This window comes from Cuculus canorus, chromosome 2 (genome assembly GCF_017976375.1).
Source record: "Cuculus canorus isolate bCucCan1 chromosome 2, bCucCan1.pri, whole genome shotgun sequence".
NCBI lineage: Eukaryota > Metazoa > Chordata > Aves > Cuculiformes > Cuculidae > Cuculus > Cuculus canorus.
In genome coordinates, this window is record NC_071402.1 from 27808342 (window position 1) to 27831379 (window position 23038).

The window sequence follows — 23038 nt, forward strand, 5'->3', positions numbered from 1 at the left end:
TTGATCACTTGATCAGGGCTGTTCAGAGTGCTACACCAAGTGCAAGACCTGTACCCCTGAGTTCAGCAATAGCCATGAGAGTGGGTTTGTATCTTAACTTGTATCAGGGCACGTGACATCAGATTTCTTTGCACTCTCACAGGCAGCTGTGTGCTCTCAAGAGTGGAAGGCTTTGTTGGGATTCCCATGATGCTGAGGTGAAAAAAAAAAAAAGTAGGGATCAGCACTTGGTTAAAGATACACCCTCTGTATGTTTTGGTTTAGGTCCAACTGGAGGGTGCCTAATAAGGGATGGTTTAGTTTCTAATTCAGTTGCATCTGCTGTCTGGTTCATAAGAAGCCTTTAGACTTGTGAACCTGAGCCTTTTGCTATTTCAACATGAAGTTATGCTTGCATTAAAAGAGAAGCTTAGAAAATTAAACCTTTGCTTCTTACCATTGGCTTGAATTGCAATTCTAAATTCATGCAACCTATTCATAATAGTGAAACTTTTCTTCAGTTTTAGCATAATTGTGTCATGATTTTTAGCTCCAGACATTAGATGAAACATGCTTGTTGGTTTACTGGTTTAGGCCTTCTGTACTGAAGTTTCTGATGTAGATGATAAAGGACACGATCCCAAGTCTTTGAGAGTCTGAACATCCAATAAATTACATCAATATTTGCCTTACCCCTGGAACTAGGGCATTAACTTGACCTGATGTTTCCTTTATTTACTAAAATATACTATTGTGGGCTAACACCAATAAGCAGCTAAGCCCACTGCTGCTGCTCACTTCCTTTCCCCTCCAGCAGGTTGCAGGGCAGAGAATCAGAAGGGTAAAAGTGGGAAAACTAATGGGCCAAGATAGACACTTTTATAGGAAAAGCAAAAGCTGTAAGCACAACCAAAGGCAATTAATGTTGCATTCTCCAGTTCATAACTTTTATTACATGCTCCATTATCATTCTGTGGGGCTTGTGCTTTGTAGTTTCAACATTCAGTTTGCTGATTTTCTGAGAGAACTTGTGTGATGTTGATTTTTTTAGCTTAAAAAAAAGTTCAGAGATGACATCTAAGGTTTCTCTTATGTGCCTCAAACCACAATCTGCAAGCATCCCCATCTTACTGACACTGACAAAATGATGCTCGTCACCTAAAAATACATCTAAGCAGAAGCTTATCTTCAGATCTCGTTTCTTGCATTTTTCTGTGTACCAAAGTTTATTTGAGGGTTTATTGGGATAGCTTTTTTATAGCAATAGATTTTTATAGCATATGTTATCTTTGTTCATGCTGCTCAGAGGAAGGAGATTCACACAATACATAAACTAAATATACTTTTTATTAGCAAGGCTTTAAAAATACAGTCTTGCATTCAGCAGCTTAACTGAACACATTTTAGTGAAGATTTAATTATTCCATGCACCACTGAAATAGAGGATGGGTGCTGTATCCCTGCAGAAACAGCATGCTTAATTTTCAGTTAAACTCACACCAGTTTCAGCTGACTTCCCCTCTTTCCTACATCAGTTGTAGAAGCCACTGCCCTTTTTGACAAGACAACCAAGATATTCTTACTGTTGAAGTTTCCTTTCTACTCATTCACATCTCTAAGTCTGCCCCTTTTTCTCCTGCCCTTACTCCTCCATCCTCTCCCAGGGTGTGGGCTGGTGCAGCAGGGCTGGCCTCTCCCACGTTACTGCAGTTTCTGTATGCTGAAATGGTGTTCACAGTCAGCTTCCTTTTCCTCTATCCACTGACATTCCCATCAACTTCCTCTAGAACACTAAGCACCCTTCATTATCTCCATTACTGTGTCAGAGAGGCTTTATTCTGTGCGTTTACCCTCAAACATCAGTTTGTAACTGAGACAGTAGCTGAATTCTCTGCTATATATGTACTTCCACCCCCCACCCCACTTCTCCTCTTACCAGTCCATTTTGCAGATGTGATCTCTCAGTCCTTATTCTTACTCTGTCTTCCCTCTCTCTCCTCCCCAAAAAGTAGCCTTTCTCTTACTCTCTTCCATTTCTTTAATCCTTGATCACATTTGGCCACATCTGGTGGTGGAGTCACAAATTCGCTACTTCCAACTGCATTCTGGTTGATCTGGCATCTCTTTAAAACTTAAGCCAAACATGGCAAAACCTGAACTCCCTTCCATTATTCCTCACTCTTCCTCTTAGAATGTTTCAATAACCACTATCGCCACATTCTAGAGAGATAGTTATGAAAATGCTATGCAAAATCAGATCTCCCTAATGAGCAGCTTTCTCTGTCACTTGCTTTAGCACTCTGCCCAGACCACTCTGCCCCACCTTTGTGTCAGAATCTCTCTCAAGCTTTGTCTACAGCACTGGATCCATGCAAACCAAACTTTGTCCTCGTTCTGAACACTACAACTCCGTGAAGGCCTCTTCCTCCCCATAGTCTGCTTTTTTTTTTTTTTTTTTTTTTCCCCCCTCTGACTTAAGAGTTCCTCACTTCTTGAAACAAAAATAATTGACTTCCAGGTGAAACTGGTTTAATATTATTCCTTCAGCCTTTCACCTGTCAGTTTTCACAGATGAAGATAGACCAAGCTTAGCATGCAAGTCTCGGGTACATTTATCATCTAATCAAAGCTGAGGTTTAGCTCACAAGTTGCTTGCAGCTTAGAAGAATATACATCAGCTGAAATGTTCTCTGCACATTTACATTGCTCACTGAACAAAAAGGGTATGACCCAAACATACTCCAGCAAAAGCGGAAATACTGATGCATTTCACATGGAAATGACATTTACATAGTATTGTATCTCCAAGTCTGGGTGTAGTGTGCGTGAAAAAAAATTAAGTGGATGAATTTAAGCCTTTATCTCATTTAGAACTGAACATCCACAACCAGTGTACCAGAACTAACAGAATGGGCGAGATCAGAGTATGGGCTTTCCAGATTGTGACAGCTAGATGTAAGGTAGCAGGATCAGTTCTTGAACAGCAATAACTCAGCATTCACATAGAAGCTGGTCCTAGAATCTAAACTGATGAAAACAAACCATTTCCCTCTCCATGGAATATGCTCTGGAACTGTATCAAAACTCTCTGATCACCTTGTCTCTCGCTTTAGATTTGTGGACAACTATTTTTTTCCCTACATACCTCACTGAAAAAGAACCTAAAAATGCCAAGATTCCATAATATTTTGTGAATACATATTAAACCTTTTTCATTTTCTTTATGTGGGCATGTAAGTCTACAGAGGATGTCCAGGAATATGAATTTTAGTTCTTTCAAGCATCCACTGTAGGTGACGTAGGCTGATGCTTGTACATTGCCAGTGATCTCAGAATAAAGAGAGGAAAGTGCAAATTAGATTAATTCAGTCACCAGAATGAGTCCTTTCAAAAGGATGGGACAGCTAAGAATACAAAGTGTATTTTTTCCCAGGTTCTGATGACTACTGATGACCTCTAGGTTATAAAAGTTATCTTAATATGCCCTATGAATACAAAAAAATTACTGTTAGAAAATCAGCTAGCATGCAGTCTGGTGTAATGTGAACTCAAGTTCACAGTTTGTATAAGCTGAGGTGTCCCATAGTGTCTGCAAAGACAAAACCATCCCTAAAACAGTGCTGAGCTTCACTATAATTACTAAATTATACTGCAAGACTTCCCCCCCCGGCTCAGTAATCCTTGTTCCTTATGCCAAAGTCATCCTTGATCATGCATTTCCTTGTGTAATTCAAGCTTCATATATTAGCTAAACATAAACACCTTATTTGTACCACATTCCCAAAATGCAGCATTTTTCAGAAAAAGAGCTGTTTATAATTTAATATCCTAGCTACAATTCGTACACTTAATGTCACCAAAACCTGCCCTTCTTTGTCAAAGAATGTTTCAGTATCCTTTGTTTCTGCTAAATAGAATCAATTATAGTTATTTCAAATGAAGTATGAATTTTATTTCAGGTTGGGCAAGGGGAGGAGGGGGAAGTCAGTGTCCAAAAAGCTGTCATGTCACTTGAGGTACTGTGCTCCCATCTTGCACTCACCTCAAAAAATAATCCAAAGCAATGACAGAATGTTGTTACTTTATTACCTAAGTTAAAGTGTAGGTGTAAACCTTTTAGCATTTTTTGTTCTAAAACTTCTTCAAAATGAAATCATTACTATATGGATGATAATAAAATGGAATAATCGGCTGCCTTTAAGGCATACATGTGCTGCCTCTTGCTGTCTGGAAACATTTGGGAGCTAGCACTGTTACAACACAGATTCTGCAGTGACCTAAAACCAACTTCTTGCTTTTTCAGAAGTAGAAAACATGGTAACAGTGCAACCAAGCCTCTTTGCACACCACCTTACTGACCTAGTAAGGATCATTCAGTGGAATTAATCATTAAAAAAAAAAAAAGGTGCCTATACTCAGCAGGCCAGAAGGAAAATACAGTATACCCCAACAATTGCCGAAGTGCTCAGGACTCGGGACCTACAGCTGTGGGATGCACTTTCGTGTCCCTTACTTAATATATAGGTGCTGTTTATGGAAGTAATTCCCTTTCCATGCATTCACTGGCAAGCCCAGCCTGCCAGCCTCAGGCAATGCATTTTCCTGAGCAAGAGGAGAACCTGTTATTGTCACCACTCTGTCTGGATTACTTGCAGAACAGATTTCTGTGTTTACGCATCGCAGTAAAACTGAACTTTATTCTTTTGTGGAAATTGTTTTAAGCAGAAGTCAATCACTTACCAAAAGAAAGACTGTGCTGTTTCCTACTGCCCCATTAGGTGCCTTCATTAACAAGCACCATTGTTAAGTAATCACAAACCAGGCAGATTGTTAGAGAAATCTACTATCACACTATCACTATGTTAGGGAAATCTACTATCACAAATCTTAGTTCCAGTTCAACAGCTCAATACTACTCAAAATAATCTTAGGAATAATTTAGCTAGGAGAGAACTTCAGCATCAAGAGCCAAACCCAAATATAAAAGACATTTACCCGCTAGCATATTAGAAACCACACAGTATGTGTTAACATACCTTTACAAATTCTGTAAATCCAAATGAAATTCTTTCAGCTAAAAATTATATTCTTCCTACCTGTATTTTAATAATAAAGTTTAAGTACTAAGCATCCTTTTTAAATCCTGATCTTTCAAAGCTTATCTTTCTCACTCAAAGAGGAGATGAAAAAAGCAGTTTTCCTTCTGGGAACTAATGTAACATACAAGAAATTCGAATTTTTATTTTTTTTTAAACAAAATATTTCCCAAACAACAACTATTCAGTGCCAACATCTAATCCATAATAAATGCAGTAAGCATGATATAATGCTTTAGGTAAAACTATCCTAAAGTGAGGCTTTAATTTTTACATCTCTTATTCTCTCAAAATCGGAAATCCAACAGCAAGAAACTCCAGCTACAACTTTCAACCTAGTAATTCCTAGAAGAAACAGGATGATTTTTCAGTAAAGCTTTGGTTATACTGGCTTGATAACCGTGACCACTGAGAAAGTTTCTCTGCCCAACTAAGGGGTCTAGACAGATGCAATTTTATCTCAAAAATACCAGCAAGACTGAGAGAAGGTAAAAAAGAAGTCAGTTAAACCTCAAGGTGCTGTAACACTTCAGTGAAAGATACCTGTGTACTAACAGGATTAAAATACCTGCTAAAAATTTGTCACTGCAACACACACAACCTGTAAAGAACCATAGCAGCTGAGGCTAGAGATTTGACTGTTTGAAGCTTCCCCCCCTGCTTTTTGCAAAACAAGGTAAATTGCTTCATTTGTTTTGTTGGCATTTTACAAATTTCACGTGACAAATGAAAATGCAGTAACATCCCATGATCTGTTGTATTCAGACATATTGACACAAAAATGAAGGAATTCAATCACAGCGCAAGTGTATTCCCAATATATTAACTGAAATAAAGTTCTATAATCAAGTATTTAGCACTTATAACACTGATTCTCAGTTAAAATTATCAGATATCACAGGTTTAGGATAGGTTTACACAGTTTCTGCCAAAGAAGGCAAATTATAGAATCTCAATTCAGTTACGAAGAAAATAAACCTAGAATTTAGCATAATTAAAACCAGCTCAAATACCAGTATAAAAAAGTATATCTTTAACTAGTATTGACAATGCATGGTTAAATTCAACCAAACAGAAATTCAACGCAGAAATTAATAAAAATGTTGCTTCATTTGTTTATTTTTACACTATTGAGTTGGCTCTAAACTAAAATTTAGTATTAGTAGTAGCATCGGTTCATAGATTATTTTGGAGTTCCATTTTAAAATATTCATTTTAATCCTTGCATACATTACCTTTTCAACTTCTAAGTTGAAAGTTAGAGTAACTTACTCAAGCACAACGGCCTGCAGTAGCCACAGAACCTCGTAATTCAGTAGGCACAGAAAACAGCCATTTATTGCATACAGGCATCTACAAATTAGGAAAGTTAGACAGCTAGGAAACCAGCACACACTAGCAGTTTCACAAAGTCTAAGCCTAGTTTCCTTTCAGAAATCTGCTCAAGTTCTAATACGGAGATTTTAATCATGCAAATACAATACCTTAAACTGACATGACATTCTTCAACACAAAAAAAAAGCCCCAAACAAAAAATTAAATTAAATAACATCTATTCCATCACATTGGACCTGAATTAAAATGTTTGGTAGTAAATCACTTTAAACCGAGCACTTGGCCTAGTCAGAGTTCTGGAAATTAACTGAAGTTTATCTAACAAGCTGTTGCTTACCTCACTATGGTGAATTTCCCATAAATGTGTTTGGGTAAACTTTTTCAGCAAGTGAAATCTAGGTATTATGTTATGAAGCAGAAAGATGAAAGTTCAATTCAGAGGTAGGTACAAAGTTAAGTCTTTGTCTTTCATTACAAGCTCTAAGATTTACAGGAACTACAGCATGTTTGTTTTGGGTTTAGTTTATTTTTTAGCTGGCTGTAAGACATGAGCCATTTTCAAGCTTCAAAAACTGCAAGCTAAAAAAAAAAGAGAAATAACCAGTACTTGGTCAAATGGGACATGAGACTATCTATCACCCACCTTCATCAGTCAAGTGATCCCATTCAGTCTTCCTGAGCTAGGAAGCAAAAACCCCTTCCATTTTCTCAGGTACTTAATTTTTCAGTAGTACACTAATTATATTGACTCTGTAATAAGAGCACTTACAGCAGTACTTTATTGTTTACATAAATGCATATTCTCAGAATGTAGACATCACTGTAGGGGGAACACCTCATGTTAGTCTCTGCACTCACCCAACTCTAGGCATAGGCATTAATGGATTGTGTCAAATCATGTGTGTTAAAGATTAAATGGGAATGTTTATTCTTTTATTGCAATTATCAAATAGGATAATTTATAACTGTTGAGGAATACTTCTTGCTTACAGAAATCCTTCTTACAGTAAAAAACATTTTCCTAAGTGCTCATGCCAACTATTACTGTATTGCTATGGCAAATAAATAAACATCCTCGTTTCAAAGAGAAGACTCCAAATTTGCTTTGGGACCAAGAATCACTTTGTACTAAGCAAGTTTTTTGCTTTTGTAAGTTATTTTAATTTCTTGGTAAAAATATGTTGTCACCTTTGACACTAAATTGTAAAGCCACTCTGGTAGGCATTGATTTTCCCAGAGGAATTCTGCTCTTTTAGCTGAGCAAGAGATGACAGGCAGGACAATATAAGTTAGTCTCATTTTCTGTTTATCTGGAAGTAATTCCAGTTGAGTAGAGATCAGTTGTAACAGCAGATCAATTTTTTGTATTTTGAAAAGGTGAAGTACTGTAGTATCAGCATCCTTTACCAAGCAATACAAGTGCAGGTTACTTGTATACAACAGAGATTTGACTGCTATCAACTTTCGCTGCCAGTGAGTGTTCTGTTAGACTACATTTGTAATCCTGTATGTGAAAGTTTCTAACATCTCATTTATGGTACCCCATCACCTCCTCCATCCCCACTTTCCATCAATTCGTGTTTCTTCTTTTGTCTTACTGCCAAGCATCGTGCAATGCCCAATGCACCTCCTTTTAGAAACCGCACAAAGTTGTCTCCCACCAGAGGGCCTAAAGCAAAGAGGTTAGCTTCTTTAGTGCATTCATAAGTGTATGGATCAATCTCTATAGGATTCCCCTTGCATGTGATGGGCTGATTAGAGTGATGGCCTATGCTATGTCCTTGGTCCTTTAAAAAGAAAAGATTTGGGTGAGAACCTATCAGAACTAAGGCTACAGAAAACTTCAAAATTTTCTTCAGTCCAGAGGCACTCTGAAGAACACATTTCATTTCAGGCTTGAAAGAAAGTACATTGTGTTCAGGAAAACTAGTGTAAGCAGAATGTAGATTAGAGTCCATAGTATGTGACTGAGTACACATCATATGATAGACCTTATGGTATTCAGGGTAAAGCTTTTTAGGTAACTGTTTGAAAATTAGACTTGTATCAGTAACTCTTCTACGAAACACGTGAATTACTGGGATGTTGTTGTTGTAGGCACACAGCACTGCATCAGCTGCTGTAAGTCCAGCACCCACAATTAACACAGGATCTGCTTTCCCACGTAACTTTCCTTTGCTGATAGCAGCTCCGAAGTCAGACATGGAATGAAGCACAAAAGGGAAGTCTTCTCCTTCAACTTGTAGTCGTCCAGGAGAGTCAAAAGTTCCTGTGGCAAGTGCCACATTCTCAGCAAAGAGGCAGAAGGGCACATGAGAACCATCTGTCGCTCGCTGATAGCCTCTGACTTCCCAGTTTCTCTTAATCAATGATTTCTGTCCATCTTCCAAGTGCTGTGTTGAAAAGTTTTCATTTAGTTGACTTCTGTCTTCATCATCCTTTCCCCGGCAAAGCCTGGATACTGATGTTATGTAAACGTTATCTCTGAAATTCTTTTGGAGGCCCATGACTTTAACATAGTGTTTATAATAACAAGCTATTTCCTCTGGCATTACTCGATCACTCTTTATATTTCTGAAACAAAATTGAATGGTTCCAATTAATACTTAGACCTTATCAGTAATTTGAGTATCATATATGACACACTGCATGACAACTTTAAGAGGATTGAATCTGCTCAGTGTAGCTGACACTGGGTTAAATATCTTTAAATGCATTTGTTTTATAACTTTTTTTTAAAATAGTTGTAAATCTTTGCAATGTAAAGTGCTATGGCGATTAACAAATTAAGCATACTCTACAGTATCACAGTAGGTCTGTACGGGAGTGTTTTACAATGCCAGTTTAGCATCATGACTGTCAACAACACAATACTGGCTAAAACTTTACTTAGAGAGAATACGTTTACTTAGGATATAAGTAATTAAATATCATAGTAATTAAGTGCTTATTTAGAAACTCTAGGATCAATACATTACTTGAGCCAAGTATTCTTCATTATTCTTTGCAAAAGATCTCTCCCTTGGGTACATGTAAGTTCAGTTAAGTATCAAATTAAGTAGTTTCATATCCCAGGAATGAACAAAGCAAATATGACTCAGAACCTTAGCGCAATTATGTAAATGGGATTATGATGTCCAAGTGTCCAATAAAAAAATATTTTTGCACTGCAGTCCTGATTTTACATGTATCCTTTTCTCATGTTTATTGCATTCTCCTTTATAAAAACATAAGCTGAATATGTAATTATTTTGAACAGGTGCATAAATTTTGCTGCTTTTTTAGAAATAAGCTCTAGGAAGAAGGCAAAAGAAACAGTAGTGAACATCAGGATTGCCACTGAATTAAGTTTACAAGCATATTTACAAGAAATCAGCCTCATTCTCGTAGATTAACAAGATAAGAGCATATGTACTTTTAAATGTTTAGGTTACCACTGAAAATCCTGATGAGATCTTTTTTGAAGAGGATAATGTGACAGTGTGACACACCTGTTACAACAAAACTTTTACATGACTACAAGTTTTCATTAACATCAATATTTTTAAATATGTTTGTTTCATTGTAATGTAACAAGTCAGCATTTCTGGTTTTAGTTTTGTTGAAAATGATAATATAAACAAATTAGCTTCAGATAATAAGCAGCTTATGGGATTTCAGTTAATAAGGAGGCAAGATTACTGTGGTTATCTAAGAAAGTGATTAAAGAACAAAGGTACAGTATCTTCACTGTAAGTGTTGTCCTGAAATGAGTAATAGTCTGCCCTTAAAGACATATGCCCAAGTAATTCTACTTCTTTTGCCATACGTGGCAGAAGAACAACTTCCTTTAATTTTGCTAGAACAAAGTCAGGAAAACTAAAATTTTAGAAAGTGCTTATGTAAAGCATTCCTACGTTCATCTGCTGACACAGACCTTTGTGAACTAATTGTATAAAACAGTCAGCTTGTACAAGACAGTAACTTTTCTTTCTCTAAAATTTTTCCAAGAAACTTGGTATTAGAAAATAACATAAGGACATAATGAATTATGCTCTTCAAATTAAAATTCATAGATGGCAACATTTCAGATGCTGCAGCTTTGCCTGTAAAAGCAAATACTGAAATATACAAGTTCCTGAATGACAAGAATGCTAGTGTGCACAGCAACTTAAGTTGTATCTGCATTGAAAAAGGAACTTGAATTCATTTCCATAGAATTTAAATTCCTCCCTCGATCTTCCCTCAGCTCTGATCAGAACTGCTTACAGTAACAAAGCTTCTTTGTGAAGCGCTGCCAAAACACACCACTGCTAGAATGTATGCTTTCAATACACTCAAAGCAATTAACTCTGGCCAACCACTGTCCATTTTTTACCATCAGAATACACACAGCAGAATAATTTCCAGTGTCATCAAGCAATTCAATAAACAAGACGACGTCCTGTGAACAATGAAGTTTGAATGTTTTCCAGTTCTTAAAATAATGTTATCTGGATTCTTACAGCAACTCCATTTCCCAACTATGTTATGCAATCTCTTTACCTGCGTTTGCTAGCTGCCCACTCCTTAAAGGTGAGGCCAGGCAATTCCATCCAGTCTCCAAAACTGATTGTTAGCATAGAGCCTTCCATGGACTATGGAGAGAAAAAAACAAGATGCATGACCAGATACTTGAAATTGATACGTCTATGTAAAACACAGTGAAGTTCTTTTCATTGTACTCATTTACAGTAATAAAATACCAGAACACAAAATAATACCACGACATTACTTGAAGTGTTCATGAACTACTTCATGTGTTTCAGTTAACTAATATTTTAAGGAGCAACTACATGCCCTAATAAAGTAAAAAGTGAAGAGAGAACAAATGAAAGGGAAAGTAAAAGCAAGTTATTTAAAATACAAAGCAAGAAGAAAAAAGTCTGAAATCAACAGGGTATGAACATCAAGATTTAAGATTCTGTATACAGAGCACCTGGAAACAATGCAAAGGCAAGAGAAAAAAAAGTACTAGAGAAAACTTCATGATGATTCATTACATTAAAACTAATGAAAAACCCATATAAAACAGCAGCCACAGTCACAAATCCTCAAATTAAGGCCAAATATTTCCCTTCATTTTTCATCGCTTTATCATATGTGGGCTTTGGTAATTGCCCAGTTGAAACTGCAATTGCCATTACTATCTAAAACAACCTCTGATAGTAAGGAAACCCCCAAACCACAAAATTATCCTGGGAGAGATATGAAATCTTTACTCACATGCCAAGCCCCACCAGGTGGTCCTTTACCAAGCACTATATGGGGAATATAATTATGTTGTTCTAGCTTCCAGTGCAAAACCGGTGGGTAGTCATACCCAAAGTCAGCATCAGGATGAAGCAGTGTATCAAAAAGCACTGCAACTGGGTTTGAAGAGCGCCCTTCGAGGCCTTCAGACAGGTACTCCAGATCCTAAAATATGAAAGAAACTTTCATCTGTTCATGCAGCTTTTACTGTTCATCATGCTGTTATATACAGAAGTTGAATTTCTAAATTAAAGACAATTAGTTCAAGTTGCATTTTAAGTAGAGATAAGTATTTAATGCTGAGATTCAATCACAACACATTTCAGAAATAACTGCCATGACTCAGTTCTTGAATATTACATTTCACTCATTTAAAAATGACATGTTAATACCATTATTGTTAATGACACAGCAATACCAGGGCAGGTCAGTTTTTGACATTCATTGTAGAAAAAAAATACATAAGAACAAATATTCAGAGATCAGAACAACCTAATAACATTTATGTTTATAGATAGTGGACTAATTTTAACAAAGAATTGCTAGTATTTCTAGGAACCACATTTTGATAAAGCAAAACTGAAGTCCATGAACATTATGTTTTAAAGATTGAGTAGAAATGCCTCCTTTGACAGCTCTTACGTATTTCCAACACTACTTTATTATATTTTGAAATAATGGTGACATTTTAAGTATTATTTTTTAAAATACATTAAAACTAGACTTATTTTGCAAAGCCTTTAATGCAGGGAAGAATTTCTAGAACTTTTTAAATGTTCACATTTCACTATCTATTAACCAGCCATGTTCCAAAAACTTCATGAGGCAATGGTAAATACTAGAAGACAGATTAGAGATCTGAAGAAAGAACTGGCCACAAGGCCAATTTTTGCTGACAAAGACAGGGCAGTTTAGCTTCCTAAACTGGGAAAATCCCAGGGGAGCAGAGGAGGATAAAGTACCTGAAACATCTGTAGCCTAAAGCTTAGGCAATTTACTCTCCTGCCAAAAAAAATAAACCTTGAGACTTGAGCTCAACAAGACATGCAAACAGCACAGCACTAAAACAACAACCACCCTCTAACACTGATCAACCCCTACACTTCCTTACTACAAACACATATGCATGTTTGTATTCCAAATAAATCAGTCATGGAGGCAATACAGTTAATGATAGTACTGTGATTAATCCAGCAGAAGTATAGTGAAGGGAGTAGAAAACAAATGACAACATATCAAAGAAATTGACATGAGGAGAGAAAAATAGTGGAAAAGATTTAACCAATCAAATGAGATAGAAAAAGTGAATGTATAGGAGGATATACAGCACATACAGCACAAAAGCAACACAAACACTGAAGGATGTGTATGGTTCAGAAAAGAAAAATGAGTTGTATTTATAGAGGATATATGTCACTAATATTACTAAAAAAAATGAGTCTTCACATAAATTGTGCTATTCAGGAAGATTTTAACTTGAAGTACAGGTACTTGAAGTATGTTAGCACCATATATTCTTTTACAATATTGCCCAAACATCCTAGTACATGAAAGCTGCAATTCCTGCACCAGCTACTGCCTGACCAGATGGTGCTTTAGACACTTTTGGCAAGTAGTAAGAACATGACAAAGGGCAGACTGTAAGACGGAAAAAAACATCACAAAGACCACATGCCCCAAGACTGGATCTAACTGCAATGAGTTGCTTCTATTTAAATTAACAGAATAACAAAATAACTTATTAATGCATTAGAAATACAATTAATTAAGTGGGCTGGATCTTCACACTGCAAACTGCATAATTTTTTTGGATAAACAGTTCTTAAAATGTATTGCTTTTCATAAATAACTTGTTACAAGACACTGAAGAAGGTATACACTTCTCTTTATTTTACAGGTAGGAAAACTAGAGGCAGAGACATAAAGCTAGCTGTTTGAGACCACGCAGTTATTGAACTTTACTGTGGTCTAATTCTTTGTGAGGTGAGAATACTAAGAATATTAATTTTTTTTGTCTATAACCCTACTTATTTAAGTTGCAAAACCGTTTTAAACAGCATCATTAAAGAAAGCTAACTGTTTCATGATCCAGCTTGCAATCGGAAAAGAACTAGACAAGATGGCAAAGCTTACTTGATCAATAATGGAAAGATGTCGAGCCTCTTCTAATTTTGTATGTAGAATGGGGTTCGGATGAATGGCATCAGGAGATAAGTATGGCCTGTATCCAGAGAGCAGGTAAGAAAGACAAATTCCTGAAGGTCCATTTCCTGTTAAAGAAAGAAGTTACTGCTGTAGTAAAAATGTCAAAACCTAAAGTTTGCAGTCACTAAATAAGCAGCAACAAAATCATAAGGAAGTAGCTTAACGTGATACTGTCCTGATTCAAAACTGCTTATAAACTCTGCAGTAAAATAAAGCCTACCGTAGGAACTGACTACAAAAAAACCTGAGCAAAATGTTTTTCAGATAGCAAGAAATGTGCGACTGTTTACACCATGAAATAAAATGCATATAAAGGAATTTCAAAATTCACTAATCTTTTATGAAAATGATGCAATGGATAAGATCTAGCCTGCTTGTCAACCACAGTCACATCTGAATATTACTGCCATCTTAAAACTTTGTGTTCCCACTTACACTGATTACTGTAAACCAAAGACCAGGAAGACAACCTAGAGTATATGCTTTTCAGATCTGATGATAAAATAAAAAGGAAGAAAAAGAGACAAGCAGAAAGCTAAAGCCTGTGCAAGTCAGATGAGAAGCTATGGACACAGAACAATGGCAATACAAAAGCTGAGTGAAGACAGATACCGCAGATAAGTTGTAAAGTACAAGAAATTCATCTAAAACCAAATTAATCATTCGGCACTAGTATCAATTCAAACATCCTCCTAAATACTTTTGTAACATTTTATAATCCATTTTTATGCATTGTTATAATTTTATTAGACTAATTTATTTTCAAGTTATTTCCAAAGACATGAAATGGATGAGGCCAAAATGTTTCCATAAGGTAATTATTTCTGTTTGACTAGGATTAAACAAAGGAGGGAACCATGTTTATAACATGCTAACACAGAAGTAATGCCTATATTGCAAAGGCAGATACTGAAAGCTACAGAAAGCTAAAATCAGAGAAGCATGTGCTGTGATACAGAATTTAAATATGTGACTATGAACTCTTATTCCTATAGCTCATCTTCCTCATTAACTAAATGAGGAGCACAGTGTTCTCCTAATAAGGCACTATTCAGTATTTTGTCTTTGTTTTCCATCTAGAGTGCTACACATGGTATTTACCTCATACTATTCAAATTCTAGGCTAAGGATAAAGTTACTAAGTCATTCAAGTTTTTATGCAGCACTCACTGTTAAAATCTGAAATCTTATTTTCTACTGTTTCGGCTCTTGATGTCAAGGGTACACCCATTATTTCCTGTTTCCCATCACCTTTGCACACAGTATTTCCATCATCTGTTTCCGATCTCACTTTTCCAATGCCTGTTGTCTCCTCCCTTTTTGGATTTCCCAGTCCCTAAATCCCCCCATCAGTTCACTGAGACCCTGTTCATTCCCAATCTCTTCATACATCAGGCCCCTTTTACCAGCCCCATTAAGCTGCACTCACCACTCTGGTCCCCAATAACATTATAACTCCTACTTTATTACAGTGCTGAGTGTGTAGACTGATTACAGCCAATGGGCTACAAGAAAACCAGGTAGGCTGACTACAGATGAGCTCTTCAAAGGCTGAGACTGCTATGTTGTGAAAAAAATCTTCAACCAGCACATTTTCTCCAAAGGCCTAGAACCTGAACAACTATGTGAGAGACTGCACAATAAGTACCTTAAAGGCTGTTACCAAACAACCTGGGGTTTGCACCAGAAAATGCATGCAAAAATAAAGGCATTGGAGTGCCTGTGTCCTTTAAGGACTACTAAGCACTGGAATGGAAAAGACTGTCTAGGAAAGCCATAGATTTCCATCACTGGGATGTCCAAGACAGTTAAATCAAAAGCCTGTGACAAAAGGTTTAGATACTAGTGATTCTGCTTATTTCCCAAGCCACTTCCATTCTTATTTTTCCATAAGGAATCATTAAGACAGCAAAAATGCTCTTCCTTACTCTCACAAGCAGACTAGCATAAGATAGCCAGGTCCGCTTCAGTCCAGGAATTAATTTAAAGCTTAAGGCAGTTGCAAAGTCAGCCACTGGCCACGCTGGAGATGGATGTGAGAGAGAACCTTAGCAATACATTGAAACCATCCGTAACAAAATCATATGAAGCTGTGAGAACACTCTAATCACACCTATAGTTTACAAGCATTGAACTGAGTGGATTCTTAACTATTCATAGAATTGAATCTAGTGAATAGTAAAAGAAGTTGTTTCTTTTCACAAGTGCATAGCTAGATTTTTTCTCCTACTGAAGTGTAAAGGCAGCTACTCCATGACGGAAAGAGAAAAATGCGTGCCATATTCAAGGATGCCAGGCTAAAGATTATTCCTACTGGGTAAGACTAAAAAGAACTAAATGGATAACAAATGTTGCCAAAACAAAGGCTGCCAAGGGCCAAAGAAATTACTGAGGACAGGATTATGTTAAGGTGAATTACTCTCACTGAGCTCCCTAGTTCCCTCCTGGGACCACCCAGAGTGTGATCGAAACCCAGTTTCTATTCTTTATGCAGACTCACTCCAAGGGAAAGAAATTCCCTTGTGGATATGCTCTCAAGAACACACAAGATGAAGATTCAGCTGAAAGGCCTACAAACAGACTTGCTATGATTTTCTCAGAAAATTGTTGGAGGGGGAAGATCTTTTTGAAATGAGAAATTTACACCTGAGTTTGTTCTTTATTTATACACAAGGCCTCCAATAACAGCTCTGATTGTATGGTAGTGATATTTCTCAGCTGCAAACTTCAGATATGCAATCAATATCTCCCAAACCCCCACAGCCCTGTCCTTTTAAGCAGCAGTTAATTTTTGTTTGAATAGTATCAGAAGCTTCTCCTGATCAACACTAAACTACAGTGCAATCATCTTTAGATTACGTGCCTAAATTTAAAGCAAATATTATCAACTCCAAACATAACAGGCTTGTTATTTCAATGAAAATTTAAAACATTGTTTACACAATAATGATGAAAACTAGTACAGAAGACAAAACTGTTTAGCAGTTAGAATTCCAACATGAAATTCTTCAATCTCAACTTAAAATGGAATGTATCCGTTTCTTTCCAATTTCTTGAAGATGGGCACAGCACAGAAGTTACTTAATATTACCACAGTAACTTAGTACTCTAAGCAAAACTGCAGTAGTATATGCAGCACAAGCTTAGAATCAAATCTTAAATTGAACACCATATAGGGAAAACAGGCATTAAGCTAAAAAAAAAGGCAATATAAGTCATTGCTCCATTGTTAACTGCTTACACACGGGTCATCTTTCTTTCTGATCAATAAAATATGCAATGAGAAGATGGCCCTGTGAAGCTAAAAGAATGTTTAACTCCAGCTGTACAGGAATCCCATGGAGAAGATTAAACCAGCAAACAGTGTGGGTGTGCTTACGGGGGGGGGGGGGGGGGGGGGGAGCGCTGACAACTATTTTTGTATCTTCTACTACATCACTAAATCATTTTAGATCCATTCTAAGGGTCTTCAGATAGCCATTGAATTAGTGATAATAGAATGCCAATGGAGAAGATAATCTTGTGAAATGTCTCAAATCTATCTGTGAAAAAGCATTTGGGCAATATATTTGTTTTTCAAGTAGAAATAGTAAAGGCAGCTGTGTTTGGTGTCAGCACATAGAAAAGCCTTCTAGACAAAATAAGTATTGAGCACAGGTATTTGCATAATACATATTTGCAAAACTAAACAGTTGAACACTGAATCACTAACCATATGGCAAACCTATAGTAAGGCTGACAAAATGCCAGGAAACTGTTGCTCTTCAACTATGATGCAGGACTTGTCAAGTGATTCAGGTCTGTCACATCCGCGTAAGTGTATTACTTACATGTATTACTATTTCAAGCTATCATGAAAAGAGCTTTGAGAACAGGCACTGTACAAACACCAGTCTTTTAAAGCTGTGAAGACTGACTGTGAGCACGTTAAGTTGAAACATCATCCTCTGGAATCTCTGCCTCTTTGCAGGTACAATTAAAGCTGTTGTTTTGCTGTTGTCCCAACAGCTTTGGACTAGATTACTGAAAACCTCCTTTACTCCAGATCTTTTCTTATCCCCTCATTGAGTCATGGCAGTAAAGAGCTGGTGACCAGCTGTTGCTGAAAAACCTTGCCCCAGTACATATCATCCTGGCACTCTCAATTAAGCTGTGTACCTAAGGAGCCTGCTCCCTCTGAGGTCCTGTCATTCAGCAAGATTTTACAGATGCAAGCCTTTAACTATTTAATCAAGACAACAATTTACAGTATTAAACTGGCTGAATTGACTTGGACTAATTTTGGAAAAGGTGGGACAATATTCAGTGATAGCTGCAACAGTGAAAAAGACAACTAATGAGAAACGTTAGCATCTAACTAGCATACAGCACACATTTTACATTACACTTTTCACTGTCCTATCTGACCCCACAAATTTTTACCAGTCCACTACCAACAATCTCCCATGCAATCAGTAGTAGTCATATCACATTAATCAAACCCTATGTGATCAACAGAATCAAAACAATTCTTCCATTAAGATTTGCGTATCTACTGCCAAGTAAAGTGTCTCATTTTGTCAAAGCACAATTTGAATTTAAACATACTCTAGTTACTTCTTTAACATAATTTTATGGACTGTTGTTAATCATTAAAACTGCATTACTCTAACAAATATCTTCACTTTAAGGATGCTAAGCATTCGTTATTTAATGATAAATTACTTCGTGCAACAGATCTACAAAGGCAATGGCAGTGACAAAGAATCCTAAAAAAGTATTAAAAACTCACCTATTACTACTACAGGCAGAGTAAGGAGGGAGTCCCCAAGCAGAACAGTTTCTTCAATTAAAGGCATTCTTTTAATCTTCCTCTCAAGGCTGTCACCAAAATACTGGACAAAGGAATTCAAAAGCTGTCCTTCGGTTTCAGGGCTGTTGTAGCTTCTAAATAAGAAGGACGGATGGGAGAAAACTAAAATGAAACAGTTGAACTGTGGTCAGAACAGTCTCCTTCAAAAATAAAGCTGCTTTCAATGCTTTACTTCAAGAGCCGTGGAATTGGCAAAACTGAGACCAAAACAGATATGCTTCATCTAGTTCTCAAAACTTTACTCTTCAGCACAGCTTTTCTAACAGAAGATTTTTAGAAAGTCCACTCTCTCCTAGAAAGTCTACAGAAGGATAATAAAAAGGCATAGATGGCTCTGCAGAGATGCAGGTTTCTGATTTCAGCCTATACAAAGCCTAACTATAATCAACAAGCATTATTTTGATTCCACAAATGGCAGAACTCATTCCTCATTATCCTTATCAAAGGAGGAGAGATATACACTGCCCTGCCAATAAACAACTTTAAGTCCAGCCAAAGGCTGAAGGAGCAGCTAAAGTATAATACAATACCAGCCATTCGCATCGCCTGTCTTCCACAGAGGACTCTGCCTCGACAAATTTCTGTTTGGGTAGGATTAAGGTTAGCTAAAGCTGGCAGTGGTGTCAAGACAGAGAAAAGCGTGATCCCTGTAAGCCCTAGACACAGCCCTCTTCACTACCATTAAAGCAAAACTTTCATAAGCGGAATTGCCATGCATTCAGGTCAGCTACTATGCAGCAGACAGCTTTCACCCCGAGCAATTTTCTTCTTTTCTCTGCAACATCCACTTAGGTTCCTATCATAGCTCTTCAATGTCTAAATGTGCTTCTAGGCTATGAAGACTTGTTTTATATTGTTTACTACTTAATTATTTAGGAGTCCTTTCTGTAGCCTTTCAGGATCGTTGAAGAAGCACACATTATTTAGCTAGAATGGCAGTGGCAAATTAAAAACAGTCTGTTATTGACAGTTATTTTATTAAGTTTTCAAAATACAGACTTGAAAACACTTTTATTAAAAATACCCCACATCAGCTGATCTAAACATTCTTCTCTTTACAAACACAGTTTTAATTATTAATGTAATAAAAAGTACTTTTATTTATTTTCTAAGAATCTGCGTATCTTAAAGCTATTCTACTATTGTTGGAATTATTTTCTACATAGAACTGAAAGTGTAAGACACTGATCCAATTCCCATGGCCTTCAAGAAGCCACGTACGTTCTGTGCTACCTCAATTCCCACAGTACTGAAAGTTCTGCTACGTATTTCAAAAGCCTTTCCTCAAAGGGCAAGTCTGAAGTAAACTGGAGATAGAGCTATACAGTAATAACAGCACTGGCACACACCATAATACATCTCTCTGATGGTTGTTCCCTTGTTAAAAAAGGCGGGAAGCTAGTCTAAAGCTGTATTTATTTCATAAAGTAACTACTTGATACCTGTATTCCCTCTACTACAATAACAAAAGTTGCAAATTACGTGCTTACTGTTGGATTACAGCTGCGCATTAGCTCTTCGTGATCTTGGAGACACGTTAACATACAAACAGCGTGAGCTACATAAGGATGTGCAGAAGGCAAAGAGAGAATATCTAATTATCATACTACTTTTTCACCTTTGCTTTTAGACAGGCACAGGTAGACTATCGCTTTCCAGCCTCTGCTCAAAGTTAACTGAGGCAATACCACCCCGTGTTTTGCAAAGATGGGCTTAAAGGGAGCGTGCACGTTTCTGTGTGGTTTTAATATACTTGCTGTGCTGGATGGGAGATAAAAAAAACAGAATATGTATTTCAAAACCTCTTTTATGTGATATACACACAGTGCTGTAGGCTGCAAAAGAATCTTTAACAATAAAAAAAGGTGCTTCTCTGTGGCTTGGACTGTGTACTTCAAACTACCCAACTGGTTTAGTGCAGAATCTATTTTTGCACGGAAGCATCCACACGCAACTTGCAGTGTCTCAGCTACTGTGCCTATGAAGCAGATGAAGACCTACTGTCAGCAGCATGTTCTTCTACTGCAAGAGCATCATACCAGAAATCAGTAAGATCTTACACTGGGGGCCACTAAGATCACCATCGTCCTAGCTTGAGAAGAGCAGTGAAAGCCATCAAGTACCAGAAGTCCTTATACTGATAAAAACTCAGGGTAGACAGTCAGGGTAGACAGTCTAGTACACATGGCTCTAGTCCTGCAGAGATGCAAGTGGGCAAAGAGGAGTCAGTTCCAAAGCTTGTCCTTAGTTTACTTATGCTGGTCATACCAAATAACCTTGAGAATTATATTCTGCCAAACATTTGGATTCCGCAACTGTTCATAGATTTATTTTTTTGCTTTTTAGTCAGTTTATTTTATTTTCATTTGAAGTGAAAAACCCACTAAGACAAAAAACACTTTCCTTCTTCCTTTTAGCCAAAGGAAACGTTCTTTTACAATAACTGTCTCAGGTAGCAGTTTCGCAAGATCCTAGAATTCCCTACATAGACTAGAATCACAGAATGGTTTGGATTGGAAGGAACCTTAAAGATCATCCATCCAATTCCAACCCCCCTGCCATGGGCAGGGACACCTCTCACCAGACCAGGCTGCCCAAGGCCCCAACCAACCTGGCCTTGAACACCTCCAGGGATGGGGCAAACACAATTTCCCCAGGCAGACTGTGCTAGACCCTCACCAGTCTCATAAAGAAGAAATCCCTCCTTATGTCTGGTCTAAACCTGCCCCTCTCCAGTTTGTAACCATTGCCCCTCATCCTATTACTACAAGCCTTTGTGAACAGTCCCTCCCCAGCTTTCCTGTAGTCCCTTCAGGTACTGGAAGGTCGATATAAGGTCTCCTCAGAGCCTTCTCTTCTCCAGCCTGAACAACTCCAACTCTCTCAGCCTGTCCTCGCACAGGAGATGCTCCGGCCCTCTGATCATCTTTGCAGCCCTCGCCTGGACATACTTCCAGCAAAAAAAAAATAAGTAAAGCGACCGTAACGGGCGGCTAACAGACATTATATTATATACAGGAATTTAAATTCGGTCGTCTCAAGTTGGCACTTCGGGAAGCCGATTTCCCACCGCCTCATCACTGGGTGCTTTAAGGCACCGAACAAGCGCTGCCCACGGGGCTCCGTGTGGCGCAGCGCCGCGAACCCGAAGCGAATCGGAGCATCGTCAGGCGCCGATCCCCCCCCCGCTGCCCAAGGTCACGGCGCGCTCCTCCATGCCCCCCGCCGCCCCCAGGCCCCGCCGAGGCCGCGCTGCTAGCCGTGCCCCAGCCCCGCCGCCTCACCTGAAGTGCCCGGGCAGCGAGCAGCGGCAGCACCACACGGGCATGGGGGGAGGGGGCGGGCGGGGCCCCGCGATGCGGCTCCCGCGCCTCCTCCCGCCGCCGCAGAGGAGCCCGCGCGCCGCCGGCCCCGCCCCCCCCCCTCCGCGCGCACGCGGGTCACGCGTGGGAGGAGGAGCCGCCGCCGCGTGTGGTGCGGGATGGATGCGGAGAGGGGAGGGACAGCGGCGGCAAACGAGCCTGAGGGGAGGGTTCGGGCGCACCGTGTGGCCGATAGCGACCTGCTTTTGGGTCATAGTGACCTGTTGGGAAACAATGCTTCGTATATCATAGAATCACCAGGTTGGAAAAGACCTCTTGGATCATCGAGTCCAACCGTTGCTGTCTGCCACTAAACCGTGTCCCTGAGCACCTCGTCTGCCTGTCTTTTAAGTACCTCCAGGGATGGTGACTCAACCACCTCCCTGGACAGTCTCTGCCAGTGCCGATGACCCTTTCTGTGAAACATTTTTTCCTGATGTCCAGCCTGAGCCTCCCCTGGCGGAGCTTGAGGCCATTCCCCCTTGTCCTGTCCCCTGTCACTTGGGAGAAGAGGCCAGCTCCCTCCTCCCTACAACCTCCTATCAGGTGCTTGTAGAGAGCAATAAGGTCTCCCCTCAGCCTTTGGTCACAACCTCTTTATTTCTCCCCATCAGTAATTCTGGTTGCCTAGAACTTAAAACCTCAGCTATTATTAGTTTGTGCCCTTGTCTTTGTGAACATAACCTTGAGTAGAAGAGAAAGCCAACCACGTCTGTCTCCATGGCTATGAGCGGGACATGCCTTCTTCCAGCACACTTTTACAGTTAAAACTGAAAAAGTTGCACTGGGCATTGAGTTTGTGAGACAAAGGAAGTGCTTGAAAAATGGTATTTTATGAACTTAGCAAATACTCATGAAGCTTCTCTGGAAATAGTATTCTGCATAGATAGCCCAGGTTATAATTAATTATATACTCTCAGAAATAAACTCTTACGTTC

General features: G+C 38.5%; 1 protein-coding gene across 4 annotated transcripts; it reads right to left on the reverse strand.

Annotated features, from left to right (window-relative positions):
• Positions 1-2438: 2438 nt before the first annotated feature.
• On the reverse strand, positions 2439-22153 carry OSGIN2 (oxidative stress induced growth inhibitor family member 2). 4 transcript variants are annotated; one of them, XM_054058039.1, is made up of 6 exons: positions 22023-22153; positions 18658-18812; positions 13815-13951; positions 11655-11846; positions 10935-11026; positions 2439-8984 (listed from the first exon to the last, which is right to left on the reverse strand). In XM_054058039.1, exons 1-6 carry the CDS (start codon positions 22064-22066, stop codon positions 7943-7945), a joined length of 1662 nt encoding a protein of 553 aa, XP_053914014.1. In that variant the 5' UTR covers positions 22067-22153; the 3' UTR covers positions 2439-7942. The 4 variants fall into 4 exon arrangements, with proteins under 4 accessions (XP_053914014.1, XP_053914016.1, XP_053914017.1 ...); XM_054058041.1 differs by having other exon boundaries at positions 2443-8984; positions 18658-18840; positions 22023-22128; XM_054058042.1 differs by lacking the exon at positions 22023-22153 and adding an exon at positions 20357-21911 and having other exon boundaries at positions 2443-8984.
• Positions 22154-23038: the final 885 nt, after the last annotated feature.